General features: G+C 32.7%; 1 protein-coding gene across 8 annotated transcripts in view; it reads left to right on the forward strand.

The window, feature by feature from the left end:
- LOC115881339 (spermine oxidase-like) overlaps positions 1 to 22,645 on the forward strand; it is a 102,897-nt gene that overhangs the window by 63,352 nt on the left and 16,900 nt on the right. For all 8 annotated transcript variants that reach the window (XM_030898782.1, XM_030898783.1, XM_030898777.1 and 5 more), the window contains 2 exons: positions 54 to 713; positions 8,517 to 8,754. In XM_030898782.1, the coding sequence (XP_030754642.1) occupies positions 54 to 713; positions 8,517 to 8,754 (898 nt within the window). The remainder of the gene's footprint in view (positions 1 to 53; positions 714 to 8,516; positions 8,755 to 22,645) is intronic.

Genomic DNA, 22,645 nt, shown 5'->3' on the forward strand with positions numbered 1-22,645 from the left:
TTAAATGTTATTACACGCATCACATTTGAAATATACCCAATCTTATTTTTCAGATGAAATGTCAGAAGAAGGCTTAGGTCTCTACGTCAGAGGTAATGGCGAAATTGTAGATTCCTTTACAGTAGAACGGACCAGTTTTGAAATAGGAAAGATTCTAGAGGACTGTCAAAATTTCACAAACTCGGATGACCATCCTCCTTCAATAGAAAGCTACTTGAAACAGCGATTTGACAGTTACATAAACTGCCACTCGAACATGAACGAAAGAGAAGTTTTAAGAGAATTATACGATTGGCACCTGAGGTTCCAAGTAATCGACAATTCTTGCCTGAGTCTGTCAAAACTAAGTGCCAAAAGCTGGGGCGATTACGTATGTTTGGACGATGTGGCTCACTACAACCTAAAATACGGGTACAATTCCTTAGTCGAAGTGATTTTGGACGATTTACCTAAAGGCTGTGTCAAATATAATAGCGAAGTTACCAGAATATATTATGAGAATGACAATAAAGTAGTGTTAGAGCTTTCTGATAAGCAAGTTATTGTCTGTGATCATTTGATATTAACACCTTCGTTGGGAGTTTTAAAGACTTTCGGGAATCTCTCCGATATTCTTCCAGAAAATATAGTTGGCAGTATTGAAAGGATGGGATTTGCTGGGATATGCAAAATTTATTTGTTTTATGAAGATCGATGGTGGGGTGATAGTAGAGGTAAGTATTTTCTATTAATACATTTTTTTTTAATTTATAGTTTCAAAATGTATTATTGAATATTTCGTTGTTTAGTGACCTCAAAATCCACTCAGATGTAAAAAAAAGTCAACGGAAGAATTTTTGGTCTAGTTTTTTTAAAATGTTATATTTCTTTAATTTTTAGTCTTATTTCTTTGATTTTTTAGCAAAGTTTATATAAATATATCAACTTTAATTCGTAATCTCAGTTTATTATAAACTTATTAGTATTAGTATTGGTTGTATTAGTATTGGACTTATTATACAGGGTTAATCGGAGAGTTGTTTTTTTCCCTATATTTAGAACGTCCTGTGCAATAATTTCGTGAGCAAATTTTCCTAAAACATTATTTTTCGGTCAGAACCATGACTTCTGAATATTTTGTTTTTAACTCACGTCAACACATGCCTTGGTTAATTTTTAAGAGCAAAATAAACTTGCCACAAACATTTTGCAATTTTTTCCATTATCGTTACTTTTTGATATTATTCTACATAATGATGAGCTGGCGATCGTTTGGCGATTATTGTTGTGTACGATTGAATATGGTTCTTAGTGTCGAAGATTGTGCAAGTCATTGATCTTGTTATTGATCTTGGCTGAAATTATGAATATTTGCTTGATTCTTGAAGAAGAATGGGAAAACATAACACAATATATTTGCAGCCTCATTAACAGTATGAACCGACGGCTACAGACAGTTATAGTAGCCGGGGGAAGCAATACAAAATATTAGAGTAAAGTTTTTTTGTTTGTTTGTACAGTTAGTTATTACAGTTATTTTTTTAATATCCTTAGTTCTGTTAGTGTTACTAATATTTATTAAAACTATACCTACATATATCGTTATTGTTTAAAGTTTTTTTTTTAATTTTAATATAGAGTTCTAATCAGTGTCGGTATGACACTTTGAATAAGAAGACTAAGGAAGGAGCATATCAAAAATCTTAGGTACACCGCGATGGGCCTCAAATATGGCCGACTTAAATTCCGGTTTATCAGTGTCGTTCTAATTTTATTTAAAAATTGTAAAACTATGATGTAGGGTAGATGACTATGATGTAGGGTAGACTCAATAATTTGTTGTTTTATTTTACGTTGTGAATAAATGTTGGTAGTTATTAAAATTGTTATAAAACTATGTAATTGTAATAAAAATAGATAAGTTATAATAAGTATTTATTACCACTAACATCCGATACGCTACTGAAGCAGGTAAGTCAAATTAACGTATCTAAATTCTTTGACAAGTAATAAATAAAAGCTAAAATGCAAGAAAAATATATAATTTAGTTAATTTAAGTGAATTTCATAAATGATCGGTTTACTACACGTATGTATATTATATAGTCACTTACTAGCGCGAAAAGTTGTTCCATTATTTCACTCAATTTTTGCCGAGATCTACCGCACGCTACACAACCAACTATTTTAGAGTCTTTTTCGATAAATCGCGATAGTGTCACTGTTAATTTAAGTGCTGCCACAATTTCCATCTAGATTTACTACCTTTATACAACTATCAGTAGTAGAATAAATAATAAATAACATAAAATAAGCTCCGTAAAGACTGACAAATCCACAAAATTTCAAATCAAATTCAAATGTGTCAAATGAATCGTCAAACAGAACTGTCAAGGATCCCCACCCTAGAGTGCTTTTATGGTGCTTTTTCCGCCCACCATGCATGAATACATGGATAGCATTATGCTCCTTACTTACGGCCGTATTCATAGCCGATCGCCAGCCTCCCGCTGGCGGGAGCTTTCCCGAAATTCTTCGTTCTTATTTCAGAGTCGAGCGCTCTCCGAGTAACGCGTGCGCACATCCGTCATATAGAGTAACCGCTCTCTCGCCGGCGGGCGGTTGGATAAGTATTTTTTTTCCGTTTCATAGTCGATCTCCAGGCGAAGAACACTTGCGCAGTTTAAACCCCATCCGGTGATTTTCGGCCGGCGACTGGAGCATGTCCTTACCATCTCCGGGCGGTCCGCCAGTTTAGTATGCTTTATTTCTCTAGTTGAAAGAAGCACCAAGCAAACTGAATTAATTATGGATATTTATAATATTGTGACGATTAACGAGAACGATGACATTCGTATTTTTGAGGCCATTATTCATTACATTTGAGGCATATGAATTCCGTCCGTCTATTTGACCATTTAAATGTTTTATCGTTTTGTTTTTGTTATGTTTATGATTTTTTATTTTTCCTATTGTTTTTACGTTTATTCCATTAATTCTCTTTGTAATTTACACAAACTGGAAAAAATATACCAAATTCACCAAACATCAGTCATCTACACAAAACAAAAATACCTAGAGCCAATTTAAAAATATAAATTACTTCTACTCTGGTCATATTTTCCCTTAAAATAATTTTAAAATCCTTAACACAGCACCAATAGGTTAAGGTTAAGGTCTATAAAAATTTATAAACGTAATAGAAACGAATCCATAAAACTTTCAAATAAAACCGAACAGACCTATGGAATTCCCCATTATGTAAATTATTAACTTAATATCCTTTTTATTATGACCCAAAAATATACCTAGCCAAAAAAAATATGTATATAAAAAATTGTAAATCTTTTTACTATAAGTGAAGGATTACGAAGATATTATTCATTACTTTAAAACAAATTATAACAAAATAATGGACACATCAATTAAATATTTAAATTACCCAATATCAATAAGATATTTAAATTATTAATATTTAAATATTTAGAGAATGTTAAAGTTCGTATAACCGATTTTGTGTAGAAAAAGGAAGAAAACATGTTCCCTGTTGTTAAAACCCTCCACCCGAAGTGAAATTTTGTTGGCGACGCGCCGTCATTTTCGCCAGCAAGCGGTGCCCTGGCGGCCGACTATGAAAGAGCTTTTTTTCTCTCCCGATATCGAAGCGCTCGCCGGAGAAATCTTCGGCGAGCGCTTCTTTTCGGCGGGCGGCTGGCGCTCGACTATGAATACGGCCGTTAGTCTTCTTATTCAAAGGTATGACATTACCATCGTAATCACCAACGCCACCTCGTGATATTAAAAAATAACATTTTAATGTAATGATAGTCGAAAAAAATACAAATTGTTGGTGGCAAGTTCATTACGCTCTAAAAAATTTACCAAGATATGTGTTTTCATAAAGAAAATGCTCAGGAGGTTGTAATCGATTTGTTTTGATCGCTCTGGTTGTGATCGAAAAATGATTTTTAGGAAAAGTAACGCACGAAGTTATTGTACAGTGTGTTTTAAAGTTAAGGTAAAAAAAACTTCAATTAACTCTGTATAATAAGCCAAATACTAAAGTTGATAAAAAACTGAGTTTATGAATTAAAGTTGGTAGATTTATTACACAGTTTGCTAAAAAATTCTTGAAAATAGGGCTAAAGTAAAAAAAAAAAATAAAACACTTTAAAAACTTCTCTGTTGCACGAAAAAATTCTGTTGCATTTTTTTGCGTCTGAGTGTAGTTAAAGTTGTTTTTGTTTGTTTGGAGGTGCGTCCCAATAAATTTCAGGTTTTTTATTTAGTGTGGTTAGTTGACGTCTGGAGCCCTGAGTAAGACAATGTATTTGTGGAAACGTCGACAAGTCACTAAATAGAAAACTTGAGTTTTATTGTGACCCATATGCAAACAAATACTCTCTACCCTCCATAGAATTTCCTTTTTTTATCAAATCAAAATGAAAACTTTTAAAACTTAAAGACCATAGTAGGAACTAACACGAGAGGAGTTATAACAAGAATAAATTGTTGGAAAATAATATCTTTTCCACGTCGATTCCTAGCAAATATTTGCTTTCGGTGCACAGCTTTGCCGGACATAGCGAGGTCACTACAAATATTCAAACCTCATAAACGGTAGAGAGTCGATAGCAGGTATTTGCATACACCGTTCCAAACATTTTTATCGGCATTTAACAAAATGTTTAATGCTTATTCGACACTTTTTCGATATGTATTTTACTCACTGATACGTATTACTACGTAAATATCATAGGTTAGAATATTTTTAAACTGGGGTTCACACACACACATAACTAAAAATTTCAGTGGAGAAAATTTTGAAAGGAAAGTTCTTACATAAAATAATTGCAGTGTATTTATCCCAGTACGTTTATCAAAAAATATTTTGGGTTCTAATTTATACAAGTCTGGGTGTTTCAATAATTTTTATAACACTTTTTTTTATTAAAAAAATTAGGACATAAGTTTATTAAATATACAGGGTGGTGCACGTCATTCGCCTCGGTTGATTATACGAAAACGGAAAGACGTAGAAACAAAATATTTTATAGGTATATGTGGGAAGGCAATGTGCATAATTTAAAATTATTTTGAAATGTACAGGGTATGTCAGAAATAAGATCCACATCAAAGTTATATTTTTTTTCTTATGGAACACCCGGTATTTTATTTTTGGATCCTTGGACACAAAATAAGGCATTTATTATAAGGGTTAAATATGTTTACAAGCTTTGGTTTATGAGATATTTAAAAATATTTAAATATGCATGCTATAATAAAAAGGATTCTCAAGACCCTGTACATGATTTTTCAGAATTAATTCTTGTGCTTACTTTTAAGCCTGAGAATTAAACTTTACTAAAAAATTTGATTGCTTTCTTAAATATATACAAGGATATCACAAATTGCTGGTCTACTTTAAATATTTATTTTACATAAAAACTTAGTTATTTCAAATGCAACACTCTGTATTTTTTAAAATAAGTCGAAACAGATTTAAATACTCTTTCAAACTATATTACGGTTTCCTATTCCTATCAGATTTTGAATAAAGAGCAATTTTTCAATAAAATGCCAACCAAGAGGGCTGGTGTCGTCATGGTAATTTTCTAGTGACGGTTTGGCTGTTTCAAAATCGAAATTAGTTTATGGACATTATTTAAATTTATAGCAGTTTACTTTTATTTAAAATACCTACAATTGTTTAATAAATAAGTATTTATTATTTTATCAAGCAAAACGAATTAGTTCTTTGATTTATATTAGGATGACTTGTAGACTTGTAGATATATTGGATTTTCTATAAAAGAGCCAATTAAGGGCAAATTCATTTTCTTCACTTCCAGCGAGAGGTTTATGCTTAATAGTTCTTTCATATACCACACTATCAGCTCTGCGAAATAGGAATAGTAATTTTTCATAGCAACAATTATCAAGAAAATTTCTATTTAGATATCTTTGAGCATAACCAACATGAGATACAGGCTAGAGACATCGATTTCTGACGTCACCGCAATAGTCGGGCTTTTGAATTGTGCCATATGGTACTGCATATAGTTTTTGCATAAATAATAGTATTTATTGATAGTTTTGCCAGATATAAATATGAAAAATATTATACACAAAGGTATTAAAAAATAACATTAACTTTTTATCGCGTTAAAGTAATTGAATAGCATTAAAATTTAGATCTAAAACGCGAATATTAATATGAAATAAACAACAGCATAAGATGAACAGAATAAAATCCAGATAATAAAAAGCATGTCCTAAAATTGCGTTAGCGAGTATTTAGCAGCTAGTAATAATATACCTTGTGATAAAGTTTCGAAATATTAAAAAATATGAAAACTATACTTTATGGACAAGTTAAGAAAATGTATTGTATATGATAAGGGCAGAATACATTTTAAAGTTTAATTAAAAGTAATTGTAAAAATTTGCCTAACATATTTAAAGAATGTGGATATCAGGTAGAATTAACTTTTTCCATAAATCGTAAATAAAAAGTTAAAGATATTTTTTTATATAAAATACTGAAATAGAGTACAATTCATTTAATTTCTTTAAAATATATTGCCATTTCATAATAATAAGAATAATTTTCAATATTTATTTCATCCTGAATTTCCAAATCTTGTTTTCTTTCATCGGGATGTTTTCTCTTTATGGGAACATGCACACTCATAAGAGGGTTGATTTGGAAAAATTGTAGGCACAGCATCTTCTGTAGGTTTTGGACGTGACTTAGTTACATTTAATATTGTTGGGAAAGAGAATGTAGACAGATCCTGAGTACTGATTATAATTGCTGCTACAAGGCACAGGCACAGAACAATGTCGCGGCATTTTTTATTTCACAAAGTAAAAATAAAGAAGACTCTTTTACCTAAAATTACACGTCACTTACGTTGGTTTAACACTATATACTAACACTAACGCTATTAATTATGTTTTTATATATATTCCCCAACTTTTTCTTAGCCCGGACACACAGCCGGCATCGCCGGTGTTACTATAATTTTTACCGAAAGTATGTTTTTTTTCGCGGGTACGATGTTATGAATCGGATCTAGATAGTTCACTATTCACTCAAAATTATTTAATATAATTTTATTAGTATAGAAACGCGTAAAAAAACACAGATTTGTTGCGAAACTAATGAAAACAATTGATTTGTTTACGACTACTAATTCTCGACCACTTCGGTACAACTGTCAAAACAGTCAAACCTTGAATATGACGTTAGCCACGCTTTGAGCACAAACTCTTCAGACCAACAAGCACAGTCGCGGAGCGTGGGTTAGAGGCGCCCGGCGCGGAGAGCCTCTAGAAGAGAGGTTTGATGCCCCAACAGAATCCGTCCGCCGCCTTTATGACAATTTTTTGTCGCCCTACAGGTACTTGGAATATCGCGGCCCGGGGCGGTCCGCCCCCGCCTTGCTACGCCACTGAACAAGCAATTTTTCACAAAATAAGATCTCTAGTAACATATCCATTCCTTCTACCAGCAGATACTGCTTCAGTTTTCTTGATAAATTATATATACTTTACTTATTAAACTATTGTAGATAAACTAAATAAAAGTAAACTGTTATAAATTTAAATAAAGTTCATAAACTAATGTCGATTTTGAAAATAGCTACTGTCACTAGAAAATAGATGGCGACACCAGCCATCTTAATAACCCTAATATAGTTTGAAAGAGCATTTAAATCTACTTCTATTTGTTTTAAAAAATAGGGGGTGTTTACGAAGTTTTTATGGGGTGTACAAAGTTTTTATGTAAAATAAATATTTAAAATAGATCAGCAATTTTTGGTACCGCTGTATACATTTCAAGAAGCAATCAAAATTTTCAGTAAAGTTTATTTCTCTATCTTTAAACTCAGCACAAGAATTAATTATAAGTTTATAATATTTTCTACTATAGCCTGGCGTATTTAATTATCCTTAAATATCTCAAAAATCAAAGTTTTTAAGCATATTTAACCCTTACAATTTTTTTAGGTCCAAGAATCCAAAAATGAAATAAAATACCCGTTGTTTGGTTTGGTAAGGTGTTTGGTTTGGTTAGGTTTGGTTATTTCTCAGTACAGGGTGTTGACTATAGACTTAACATTTTAAGTCTATGGTGTTGACAAACTTTTTTATTATAGCATGCATATTTAAATATCTTTAAATATCCCAAAAACCAAAGCATTTAAACATATTAAACCCTTATAATAAATGCCTTATTTCATGCCCAAGAATCCAGAAATGAAATAAAATACAGGATGTGTGTGTGTGTGTGTTCCATAAGAAAAAATATAACTTTGGTATGGATCTTAATTCTACAACACTCTGTACATTTCAAATAATAATTATATTAATATTAATAATTTTAAATTATGCACATTGCTTCCCCACCTAATCCCATAATTTTTTTTGTTTCTACATCTTTCCGTTTTTGTATTAGTAACCGAGACGAATGAGGTGCGCCATCCGGTAATTTTTTGTAAAATGTTATTAAATCGTCTTTTCTCTTTTAGGTTTTCAATTATTGTGGAACAAAGAGTGCAACTTTTCCGAAAAATACTCGTGGCTTCGTCACGTGACCGGCTTTGACGAAGTATTTAATCACCCGAATGCCCTAATGACCTGGGTCGGGGGTGTTGCGGTCGAGGAAGTAGAGAGCTTGGCCAGCGATAAAATTGGGAAACAATGCACCGATTTGCTGCGGAAGTTTATCCCGAGCTATGCAGTTCCGCTGCCGAGTCGAGTGATTAGGTTTGATTTTCTTTTTTATTTTTTGATTTTTACTAGATCTTTCCTCAATAAAATAGTCATTGAACGTTTTAGTGTGGGTTTATCCTAGGTCACACTTATATCACAAAAAATACTCTAAAATTTCATAAAAACCACAATGGACCACGCGTAATGCATCCATTGTGGTTTTTACGGAATTTTATTTTAGAGTACCAACTACTTGTAGAGAATAATTTTATTATACAGGGTGGTCCGAACTGTATTCCGGAAACTTCGGCAGCATATTTTGCAGATAAAAATAAGTAAAAAAGTTTGTATAAATGTATGTCCAAAATGCTTAGTTTCGTAGATACAGGGTGTAGAACTATCATTTATATTTTTCCAAATAATTTCATTAATCAAGTCAATTCTAGTCAATCAAGTAACGTCAATATTTGTTTGAAAATTGGTGTCTGGAAGTTTTTCGATATTTTATTTTGATGTCAATATGACTCCTACTTGTACAGGGCGCCACCTGCATATTTCTTAACTGGTATGAAGAGTAATAACTTTTCGCTCGTACCTGTATATAACTACTCAGTAAAAACATATACATCTACGACGTTTTTTACGTCAAAAAGGTCTCTTGATAAAAATCGCTACGAGTAATGGTTCTCGAGATATTTGGAATCGACGCTATCAATACCTGTCGTCATCGCCAAAATGTAGTGGTTATTTTCATTTTAAATATCTTGAGAACGGTTGCTCATAGCCGATTTTTACCAAGAAACATTTTTATATAAAAAATGTTGTTACGTTGTTACGTAAACGGAACTGTAATTTTTTTACCCAGTAGTTTTATACCTTTGAATAAGAAGACTAAGGAAGGAGCATAATGCTATCCATGTATTCATGCATGGTGGGCGGAAAAGGCACCATAAAAGCTCTCTAGGGTGGGGATCCTTGACAGTTCTGTTTGACGATTCATTTGACACATTTGCATTTGATTTGAAATTTTGTGGATTTGTCAGTCTTTATGGAGCTTATTTTATGTTATTTATTATTTATTCTACTACTGATAGTTGTATAAAGGTAGTAAATCGAGATGGAAATTGTGGCAGAACTTAAATTAACAGTGACACTATCGCGATTTATGGAAAAAGACTCTAAAATAGTTGGTTGTGTAGCGTGCGGTAGATCTCGGCAAAAATTGAGTGAAATAATGGAACAACTTTTCGCTAGTAAGTGACTATATAATATACATACGTGTAGTAAGCCGATCATTTATGAAATTCACTTAAATTAACTAAATTATATATTTTTCTTGCATTTTAGCTTTTATTTATTACTTGTCAAAGAATTTAGATACGTTAATTTGACTTACCTGCTTCAGTAGCGTATCGGATGTTTGTGTTAATAAATACTTATTATAACTTATCTATTTTTATTAGAATTATATATTTTTATAACAATTTTAATAACTACCAACATTTATTCACAACGTAAAATAAAACAACAAATTATTGAGTCTACCCCACGTCTACCCTACATCATAGTTTTACATTTTTTAAATAAAATTAGAACGACACTGATAAACCGGAATTTAAGTCGGCCATATTTGAGGCCCATCGCGGTGTACCTAAGATTTTTGATATGCTCTTTCCTTAGTCTTTTTATTCAAAGTTTTATACAGGTACGGACGAAAAATTATTATTCTTCAAAACAGTTAAAACACATGTAGGTGGCGCCTGCTACAAATATGAGTCATATTGACATCAAAATCAAATTGTTCATGTTAAAAAACTCTCCCAGGCACCAATTTTCATCTAAATTTTGACGTTAGTAAGTTACTTCAGAAATTACTTGGAAAAAAATCGAAATAAAGATGAAACTTTTACACCCTGTATCTCCGAAACTAAATATTTTAGGACATACATTTATACGAACTTTTTTGATTTATTTTTATCTGCAAAATATGCTGCCAAAGTTTCTAGAATACAATTCGGACCACCCTGTACCGGGTGGCCATCTTAGAATGGACGCCGCCGGCTGTATCTCAGAAACTACTTATTTGGGAAAAAAATTCTAATAAGTAAATCGACCAAGAGAAATAGTTGGATATTATTTTCAAGTTCGAAAAATGTCCGGTAGGGGGCGTTTTTCTGATAGCAAATCAGAAAACAGGGTATTTCTCAAAAATATGCAGGTGAACAGGTATTTTAAATATTACTATTGTAATCATCGAGAAATTTGTAATTTTTTTGATATAGAGTATTTTGCTCTATCTCATAAAATAAAGTCGTGGGGGAAGGTTAAACTTGATTAAAATAAGGATAATTTAAGGTTAACCGATTTAAACAAACTAGGTCTCGTTTAAAAGAGCTTTTCATTTTTAATGATCTCCAATATAAATTTTGTTTCCATAATTTTTTTCGTGGTAGCTAGAGGGCGTTGTTTGGCATCATAACAGATATTGCGCTTTTGCATAAAAAAATTAAATAGGAGGCTATATTTCTCTTTGCACAGTTAAATAGAGCACAATATTTCCAAAATATCAGGGCAAACCGCGCAACTTTCTATCTTCTCTCTAACCGGAGATATTAAGACAGCAAATCATGTTAGACTGCTGCTTAGGATTATATTATGGTCTAAAAATTATAGTAGTAGGCTAGGAAACAAAAAGAGGTAAATGGGTTACGTCAAAATATCAAAACGTTTAAGTTCAGTTTTCATGCATCCGAATTTCGGGCGTTTTCTTAAAAAAATTACGTCATAAATATTTAAACGTATTTATGTAACATTATCGTCCATCCATATAATTTTTCCGAATTGCTTGGTTAATTATACGTAGGGAATAATTTTCAATGATTTCTCTTGGTCGATTTACCTATTAGAATTTTTTTCCCAAAGTTATACGATAGGTAAGTAGTTTCTGAGATACAGCCGGCGACCATTCTTACTTGGCCACCCGGTATATAGGGTTATTCACCTCATTCGACAAGGAGTATTGTAGCCACACGATGAGGTTTTTAGAAATTGTGAATGATGGGATCGGGGAACTACTAAAACTATAATTTAAAATTATTTTCAAAAAGTACAGTGTCCCAAATAGATAAAAAAAATATCATTTTAAATGAAACACCCTGTATATTATTATGTTTTTAGTTTCTACGATTAAAATAAAGGTAAATTTAATTAAGGTTTGCTGTACTTTAATCTTACCGTTTTTGAAATATTTACGTTTTTGTGAAAATGCAGTAACTATTATTATAATGCTTCATTTCTCTAGACGTATTTAAGTTTTTAAAACCAAATATTGTACTGAAGTTATTCTGTTTACTAAATTTTGTGTTGCAAGAATAAATATAATACTACCTTATACAGAGTGTCTAAAAATTTGTTTTAAATAATTACTAGTTTTAAACGGCAATAACTTGTTTAATTTAAATGGAACACATTGTAAATTTTACGAGAATTAGATGCACAATTTAATTGTCTATCAAATTATAATATACCATTTTAAGGCTGATTCATGGTACACCGGGCCGTACCCGAGCCGGGCACGTTCCGTAAAGTAGACACCGAGCCACGTCCGGGCCTTCAATAATATGCTACACCGAGTGGACAACGGGGATCATGTCCGTGCCGATTATAATCTAGAAAACAGTGTTGCCGCAGTGGTACATTTGTACCAAATTTGATACTTTTAATTCTATTTGGTACAGTGGTACTACATTTTCAAATCCAGGATGATTTGGTACAATAATTATTTTCCACGCGCACCGAAAATGAATAGATATTTAATAATTATTGTCGTTGATATTGCATTAAACGCGCTTACCGATACCATTCGGAGAAAAATCCGCATTAATTAACGACGTATTATAAACGTTGTAATGTCTATAGCGTTGCCTATATTAAATAACCCGAAGAAAAAACTTGAAAATTTACTGTTTCTAACATGCTTCTATATTTGCGTTTTTTTTAAATAAAATTTAAGTTTTCCAAGTATTGTGTGTAGTATTAGAATTACTTAGAATTCTTCAACCTATACATACTTATAATTGGGTTTTCTGAATTTCTATTTCATGTTTTTCGTCTCGATTTGTGTCTTTCTCCAGGAAGTTTTTTTATGTAGAAATTTATGAAGAAATTCACAGCGACCAAACCGGTTAAAGTCATTTGCAGATGTATTTTGTTGTGCTTTAAAAAATTGTACCAAAGTGGTACATTTTTAGTTTATAATGTGGTACGCGCTAAAACTTGGGTGCGGCAACACTGCTAGAAAACAGTCGCTATAGGCCCGTAGACGAACGAAGTATTTAGCCCGAGCGACTCATTTATGTTTGCCGCAACGGGGCCGGACCGTAGCGGATCCGAGGAAAAATGTACACCGACATTTCTCGGACGGGGCACGGACGCGTTCCGGCGAAGCTCGGCCGTGCTCGGCTTAGCATGAATGCATAAGTATAAATAACATTTGACAATGTTTGGCCGTGCCTTCACCGTCGCACGGCCCCGGCCCGTCACGGTGTACCATGAATCAGCCTTTAAAGTTTCTTGCAGGATAGCTCTAGAGCCTCAAAAAATACCATACTTTAGTCTGTCCATAGATAAAAGACTTATACTATTAAATAGATAGGCAACTTATAATACATTTCAATTTTATTATACAAGGGCGCCTCTGGTAGTCGGAGGAAGAAATACTAATGGAGGAGAGGGGTGCGGGGAAGGGGGTTGTTTTAGTTAATTTAAAATAAATTTAGACATACATGTAAGAACACTTTGTGTGCTTTTAATTAGGTAGAACATATTATAAACGATAAATCAACTTAATTAAAAGCATACAAAGTGTTCTTATATGTCGGATATTAATTAAAAAAAATATTAAAAAGACTAGAAATAGTATATATTAAGTTGTTACAGTTATAATTTAATCTTTGGCAGTTTTCAGCAAATAGCAGGCAGTTTTACATAATTTTTCTCCCTTTGAAGTGAATTGGAAACGGCTATATAATTTTGGTATAGGCAAAATTCCCAGTTTGTTTCCGTTTGAGACCTGAAATAATAAAAACAAATTAAATTAGATGTAATCATCTGCTGATCATGCTAATATAACGCAACGCGTGTCCTTAATTCCTTACATGCATCGTAAAAAAAATTAAATAACTGCTCAGCAAGTAGCATTTATTCGCAGTACTAATTTTAAAAAATCTATAACTGTAAATAGATATGTTTAATTTACTTACCATTGTATCCTTCGGAAACCAGGTGTACAACAATTAAACTCCATGATAAAAAATAATTAAGAGTCTATACAAAACACAAATTGTCCCACCATTTTTAAAAAACATATTGTCTAAAACAGAATACTGTCAAAAAATCTGAAGGACTTTAATTTTACAACAATTCGACAAATCAAAACGAAATCAAACCGTAAAATCACAACAAAAGCGTCTTGTCTCGTGACAGTTAAAAATCAAATTTTATTATTGTCAGATATTGACATTTGCATTATTAATATTGACAGTCTGATTGACAGTTTTAATATTTTGCGCCTCTGCATCTTGGAGGAAAAACTATTTTTAATGAACTGTCATTTCCATTTAAGTTTCCCAGCCATGAGTCTGTCTAATGAGATGATCCACGAAAGTGACAGCCTGTCATTTTAATTCACTGATAAATAATATTTTCTGTCATTTTTTGGATTTCATACATCTACGATGTACTTCTTTGGCTCGTTAAACAAGCTTAATATATTTAGTTATAGTATCCTCTACAGAATAAAGTGAATAACCTTATATTCAAGGCTATGGTCGAACCTCCAGACGCTCATTTTTATTATGTCGTTTAAATTCAAAAAGTGACACTCTTTAGTAAGTATATTTTTTATAAAATTTCCATGTGCAGTTGAGACGCTAAGCATGATAACCCCGTTATCTGGTGAATACTAAAAAAGTACTTTTAAAGTTAAAATATCTTGAACGTTGTCGTTGAGTAATCCGTTCATTTCCCCCTTATCCAGGATTTTTTGTTCCACGTTTTCTCTATAAATATTAACGCGAAATGTCTGGCACACACGGCAACGATTTTACCCAAAAATTATCAGTTGGATTTAAAAAAATACTTTTTTTTTCAAACGTCACAAAAGTATTAATTTTTGCGACGTGATTGACAATATAAAAAGTCATTACACTTTTACGCCTAAGCATAACAGTACGGAAATATATTATTAAACTGACATAAGTGTCAAATTCAACGATCGTAACCATAGTTTCTCGATATATAATTACTTACAAGGTATTGCTTTTAAATCTTTTTATACTATTTCGAACGTTTGAAATTGTTTAAAAAATTATTTGTGGCGTTTGAAAAAAATAGCATGTTCTATTCTGAGTAAAAATGACATTTTGTGCCTCGCCTGTACTGTCAAACGTACCTCGCCGTAAAGTGTCACACCCTGTATATAAGACAATATACTATTGTCTTATGTACAGGTTGTTCGAAAAATGCACTGCCAAATTTCAGGTGGTAATTTAGTATGAGAGCTAGCAACGTCGAAAAAAACAAGTATTTTAAGACGTCTGGCTCTTTGATATATCTTTTACTATGCTCTCTAGAATAGCATGCGGTCCGTCTGGCTGCAGGTAAACGTTGCGTTCCCTACTGCGCATTGAAAGAAGATCCTATATTTTTATTAGTCCTTTAAATTCTAGTATTGAATATAAACCGACCGAGTCATAGCTCAGCGCGTAGAGGTTCTGCTTGTCAAGCGAGGAGTCTGAGTTCGAATCCGGGTCAGTGCAAAAACTTTTTTATTTTATTTTCGTTTATATTCTGATAATAAAGTATTAAATATTTGTTTTTTTTTTGACTATCAGAATTATTTAATACTTTACTATCAGAATATAAACGAAAATAAAATAAAAACGTTTTTGCCCTGACCCGGATTCGAACTCTGAATCCTCGGTTCGTAGTCGGAAACTCTACGCACTGCGCTATGGAGACATGTTCGATTTATATTCAATACTAGAATTTATAGGACTAAATTTAAAAAAAATATATATATGATCTTCTTCCGATGCGCAGTAGTGAACGCAACGGGTATCGGCAGCCAGACGGGCCGCATGCTATTCCAGAGAGCATAGTAAAAGATATATCAAAGAGCCAGACGTCTTAAAATACTTTCTCGAAAACGTTGCTAGCTCTTATACTAATTCTTATAAATACAGTTTCAGAAATGCATAGTTTTAACGATACGTGTCCTTCCTTAACTTTTAGGGGAGAGTGTTGTACCTTGGGACATTTTTTTTTATTTTAATTTTTTTCTCGCCATTTTAATTTTAATTTTAATCTAATCATGACCAGCATATATAGTGGTATTTTGACTACACGCAGTAAAATTTATAAAAGGCTAGATTTGTATTATCAACTAACCAATTGAGATAATATTCTTAGTTGCTAATTGTTCCAACGTACAGTTGGATCTTGTACCTTAGGACAACTTTAATTGTACCTTGAGACAACATTAATTATAATAAATAAACGAATAAGACACAAACGAAATATATAAAACATTTTTATTAATACATGTTAAAAGACATAAAGTCTGTAGAAAAAGACAATTGTTCCATTCGACGTTCTGAACCTCCGACTGCTGTTGGTTTTGGTAATTTTCTTAAAATATCCAGTTCGCTGATTTCATATATTTCCCCAGCCCTCACATATTTGTTACTATTCATAACCTTTTTTAGATAGACAACCTCAAAACTTCTCTTCTCCAGAATTTTTTTTATTTCCGCTATGTAATGACGTACAGATTTTTTTCCTTTCAATTCTATTAATACAAAGTCTCCTTCCGAAATAGTGGAATTTTCTGCCTCTATATCTTGTTCCAGTTCCAAAGTTTCCTTCTCAACTAGCTTTTCAAAATAGTTGTCTTCATCACTTGTAGAATCCTGCATAGCTATCTCGACATTCTCATCATCATCGGAACTTTCTTCAAAAACTTTCTTGGTCACTTTTTTTATTTTACTTAGCTTTTTGGATTGTTTTTTTAAATATTCAATTTCTATCTCATTTTTTTCTGGAGTTTCCGTTAATATTCTTGACTTTCCTCTCTTTCTGCCACCTTTACTTTTTCTTGGCGCAGCTTTTGGATATGGTCTTATTGCTTCAAGACTCACAAAATTTATTTGTGTTGGCGACGGGTTTTTATTTGGATGAGATGGACCGGGTTCGTTAACATTTTCTGGGTTTGGTTGATCTGTTATAAAGGCAAAGAACTCGTCTTCACCGAATATTTAAGGAGCAAATACCTGTCACACAAAACCGCTTTGTAATATTTTGCTGAGTAAACGCCTTTGGATAAGCTTTTCAACAATTTCAGCAATTTGGTAGAGACTTATTGGTTTTCCTGGATTTTGAACCATCCATTCACTAACAGCCTGATTGTAATAGGTCTTATAAGGCCCAAATACAGTTCGATCCAAAGGTTGGAGTTTGTGCGAAATGTGTGGTGGGAATGTTAACAACACAACACCATTGAATTTTGCAAGATCATGATTATCGTATACCAATAACACTGGATTGTCCTTTGAAGGCTTAACATGAATGATAAAATGCCTCATGTATTGGAGAAATATTTTTTCGTTGGACCAACCTGAAGGATTGGCAGCTCCAACCGTACCTGGGGGTGCCCCATTCAACATATGTTATTTAAAGTGAACTCGCGGGAAAATTAACATCGGAGGTACGTGGTTACCTATAGCACTAATACCAGCAATCATGGTGATATTAATTCCACGTTCTCCTGAAGTCATGCAGCCTACTTGATTAGCCCCTCTTGGAGCTACAATACGTGGTGGAACATGAACTGTGGTATTACCAGTCTCATCCACATTATATATGTTGCTGGGTGGAAATTTGTACTTTTCTAGACTGTCTTTGAGTTTTGAGAAAGAAACATTAACGTTGGCTTTATTAGAGCTGGTGGAACGTGACAAACTTGTTGCCTCTGCTTTTCTTAATGATAAATTTCTATGCCGTCTTAAAAACCATCGAAGCCATTCCCTGCCTGCCTTATGTTCTTCTTTCCACTTATTGGGAATTTTCTTGTTATTTTTAACGGCGTACTGATAAGCTAATAAACGAATTTCTTGTTTATTAAGACCATAATGGAGTCGAGATGAAAACAACAAATATGTCTCTAGCTGCTTCTCTTCTTCCGATGTAAATATGTGCTTTACTGCATTTGTAGCCGTATATTCGAAAGCTGGCTTGCCAGATTCACGGTGTGCCTTTAAATGGCGGGCTAAAGTTGATTTGGTAACCCCGGGATATTTCGCTGCTGCATCTCTTATACATAGATTATTATGCAAGACCCGATTAGCAGCGAGTTGAAGATTAGCAGCATCAACAGGATCTCTTTTCTTTCCGGTTTTACTTCGTGGCATTTTGCTGAAACAACAATAGTTACTTTTTTCTTGATAAAAAAGGTAGTAAGTAAGTATTTCTGAAACTGATTTCATAGAAATGTATATGCATGTACCTTGGGACAGTCCTAAGGTACGTGCAAACTTCTGTCCCAAGGTACATGTTTTACGCCTCAACCGATTTTTGTTGCTAATTTCTTTTTAGGTTAGGAAATTTAAATTTGTGTATGTACAAAATATATAGAAAGAAACTGAATTATATACCTACATAATTAGATTTTCACAAAACTCCCACGTGAAGCCGTAGCACACACAGACTTTAATGAACAAAAATTAGTTTTATGTACTGAAATTAAAAATTAAATTGTCTCCAGCACGTGCACTGTCTTAGATCGTCAAAGCAATTAAGAAGGATAACTATCTTCACACAATTCATACTAAATTTGAATATTTCCGTTGCTCCGCAAGAGATGGTGCTAGTAGTGCTTTTGTCTCAAGGTACATGCGTCCCAAGGTACAACACTCTCCCCTAATTTAAAATATGTTTTTGGTAATTATCTTAAATACACTCTAGATGATTTTCCTTAAATTTTTAAGCCCTAATTTACGCATAATTAAATTTAATAATTAAATATTAAGTAAAATGGAGTCCCAGAGGACATCTTATCTAAAATAATTGTGAAAATAAAGCAACTGAAAATAACTTTTTCTCCTGTATCATATGAATATCTAGTACTGTTTTTGAGAAAAAATAAAACCAATTTATTGCATGTCTCTGGATTCCATTAGAGAAATAAATTAAAAAATTAAATTTCAATTTCCAACTACACCCACCGACCGGCACGAAAAACGAGCACCTTAAAATTTAAATGTATTTTGTTCTAGTGGGTCGATTTTGATGGTTTTTAAAGCAATTCGTAGCTATATTATTCGACTTTTTAGTATCTCTTTCTAAATTAAAAATGAAAGTTTCCTTTATATTTGTCAATTATACGCGGGAAACAAAATGTTGAATTTTTGGTGAAAGTTTGAAACATCCTGTGAAATATGTTAACTAAGCAAGGATTTTAAAATTTATTTTATCATCTAGGTACTTTTTTCCTCGATAGTTTGTTTTTTGATTCATCTCAATAGCTTTATTTTTATTGGAGATATTCGCTTTTAAATAAGACAGTAACGATTTACAGCAATTTTAGCATTGATTTTGGGCCCTCATCAGTACACTTATAAATTAGTGTTTTTTGTTTTTGTAATGTCTCTGTCATTGAAAAGTCTTATTATTACTGTTTATTGACGCTTACTCTAGTAGATATGGTTATAAGATCTGAAGTATCGGCGTAGACCAATGCCATTTACTAGAGATAGATTGGAGACTGATATAAAACAAATGGGTCCGTCATTTAGGGCCACCTGGTGATCCGGAAGAAACTAATGGAGAGTTTTGGCATAACATAATTTTACGTTCCGTTACTTATTAACGCTAACTAAAGCGGTGACGTTATTCAAGCGCAAAATTAATTTTTGTAAAATATAAAATAATAAATTTAGACTTTTTTACTACAATTTATGTTTTATTAGATCATTAGAAGTGTCATAGTCAAAACAAAATTAAAATTATGACTACATACATTTGAAACACCAACAATAGAGCAAATAGCGCATTTTTTTTTGTTTAACGAATAACTAATTAACTGTTACGAAAAATACTATATATTACCAACTATGTACTTACTTATTTATGATTAAACAATTTTTTTATTTGGTTCATAAATTTATCATTTCTAAAATGTCAAAATGACTTTAATAGAAAAGTTTAGTATCTAACACCGAAAATGATGATTGAACTGAAATCACCGAACCACAGATTATACAGATTATAAACTTATCGTCAAAAGCATTGTTTTTCGTGGTACCAATTTTCGCGCAATAGTTGGGTTACTAGTTTGCCCACATAGCACGCCCACTTATGGCATCTAAAATTGTGCACAGTGCCTGACCGGCCTTGTGACCAGTCCAGTTAATAATAATAATAATAATAAAGTGTATTTTCTTTTTATTATACTGTATATACCAGGGGGACAGCCTAAGCCCAATATGGTTTTGTCTAGCGATGAACCCACTCAATATTATGCTTAAGAACAGTACATATGGATATAAAATTAATAGCCAAACGAACTACCGAATGTCACACTTGATGTACATGGACGACCTAAAACTATACGCTAGTAACGAACATCAGTTACAAAGCATGCTTGAATTAGTCAGTAGATTTAGCGAGAAAATCAAAATGGAATTTGGACTGAACAAATGTGCTGCAGCTCATTACAAAAAAGGGAAATTCAAAGACACACTGAATATAAAGCTAATGAACGAAATAGAAATCAACACTCTCAAAGAACCAGCTTACAAATATCTAGGCATGTTGCAGACCGGCCAAATTAAAGACAGGACAATGAGAGATATTACTAAAGAAAAATATTTAAAACGTGTGAAAACAGTTGTCCGAACATACTTACCTGGAAAAGAAAAAATTATAGCAATTAATAGCTGGGCAGTACCTTTAATTACCTGCACATACGGTGTGCTGAAGTGGAGCGATACCGAATTGAAGGAAATGGATAGAGCTACTCGTAAAATATTAACGAAGAACCGAATGCATCATCCTATTGCATCCACTGCAAGATTATACTTACCTCGAACAAATGGGGGCAGGGGACTTTCAAACCTAGAGGATATTTGCAGAAAACAAATAAGCAGTTGACAAAAATATTTTAACAACAAAGAAACCACTTTACATCGGGCAATAAGAACCAAGGCGCTACACGGAAAATACTTTACTGAATTGGATGCAGATTGTGTAGACAAAAGTAAATCAGTAAAATACCTAACGGAAATTCCACTTACCGGCGAAACTGAAGGGTTTATATGCGCTATTCAGGATCAGGTGATAGCTACAAGATCACACAGGAAGTTTATTCTGAAAGAAAACATAACGGACAGATGTAGAATGTGTAACCAATTTTCAGAATCCATACAACACATAAGTTCAGGTTGTCCCACGTTAGCACAAACTAGTTATACAGAAAGGCATAATAACATAGCAAAAATAATCCATTTAGAACTGTCACTAATTTTTGGTTTACAGTCTGTGCAGACGAAGTATTTCAATTACACCCTAGAACCTGTAATGGAAAATAGCAGCCATAAACTATATTGGGATACACTTATTTTAACAGATAAAACAGTATTACATAATAAACCCGATATACTCTGGATAAACAAATACAAGAAAGAATGCTTCATAATTGATATTGCCGTACCATTAGACCAGAATCTTCAAAAAACTGCAACAGAAAAAATACAGAAGTATCAAGATCTTGCATATGGATTAAAAAGAGTATACCAGCTCAATAAAGCCATTGTTTTACCTTTTGTAATCTCTGCCAATGGACTTATTCATAAAGATTTTACAAGGAACACGGAATTATTGAAATTAAACCCAAAGCTTACCAACGAGTGCTTAAAAGCAGCCATATTGGGAACAGTGAGAATTGTTCGAAAAGTGCTTAATATTTAGAAGACCCTGAACTAGAGCAGTTCTGGTCAAGAAACCAAACCTACCGAGTTAATCGTGAAAAAAAAGTGTCTTGATTGATTTATATAAATTAGATTGTGCAAAAAATATATTTGAATAAATAAATAAGTTGGCGACATTCAGCATAAGTGCTGCTCTTCCATGCAACCAACAAAAATTATAACAATAATGATGAAAAAAGTTTAACAAAAAGAAAAGTTCAAGATAATATCACAATTAGAAAATCAACAGGTTTTTTACAAAAATCATATTAAAATTACATTAAAAGGAATCCTAACTAACTTTTTTTACAGAAATTAAGAAGTTTTCTCTAAAAAGTTTTCCCTAGAAAGGCTTTGACTCGCTTCTTAACGCAATATAGGCATTCAGCCTTCTTTATATCTGTAGGCAGGTCATTATAGATATTTATGGCGTTGTATGGCGTTGTATGACACTTTTCATATTGTGCAGTTTTGTGCCTGGGAGTATCATACAGACCCCTGTAACGAGTGTTTAAGACATGAATATCCGAACGTGGTATTAACTTAGCGTACAAATATTCTGGTTTTTTAGACATATTAATTCTATAAACTAAACACGATAAATGATACTTATAGCGCTGTTCAAGATTCAACCATTTTGTGTTTTTAAAGGCACCAGTTATGTGATCAAATTTACGCAAATTGTGAATAAATCTAAGATAAGAGTTTTGGATTTTCTGTAGGGTATATTTATTATGAGATGTTAATGTGGACCAATAGAGGTCACACAGTAGGATCATCACAGTAGAATAGCCTGGCTAAAATCAGTGATTCGCATAGCTGCTTTTTGATATTAGGATCCAGAATATCTTTATTCAAATAAAGCATTTTTAGTTTCCCTACACTATTCTGAACCAATGAAGAAATATGTCTAGAGTACTGCA

The sequence above is a fragment of the Sitophilus oryzae genome, unplaced genomic scaffold (genome assembly GCF_002938485.1).
Source record: "Sitophilus oryzae breed Bouriz unplaced genomic scaffold, Soryzae_2.0 scaffold_1716_pilon_pilon, whole genome shotgun sequence".
Classification (NCBI taxonomy): Eukaryota; Metazoa; Arthropoda; class Insecta; order Coleoptera; family Curculionidae; genus Sitophilus; species Sitophilus oryzae.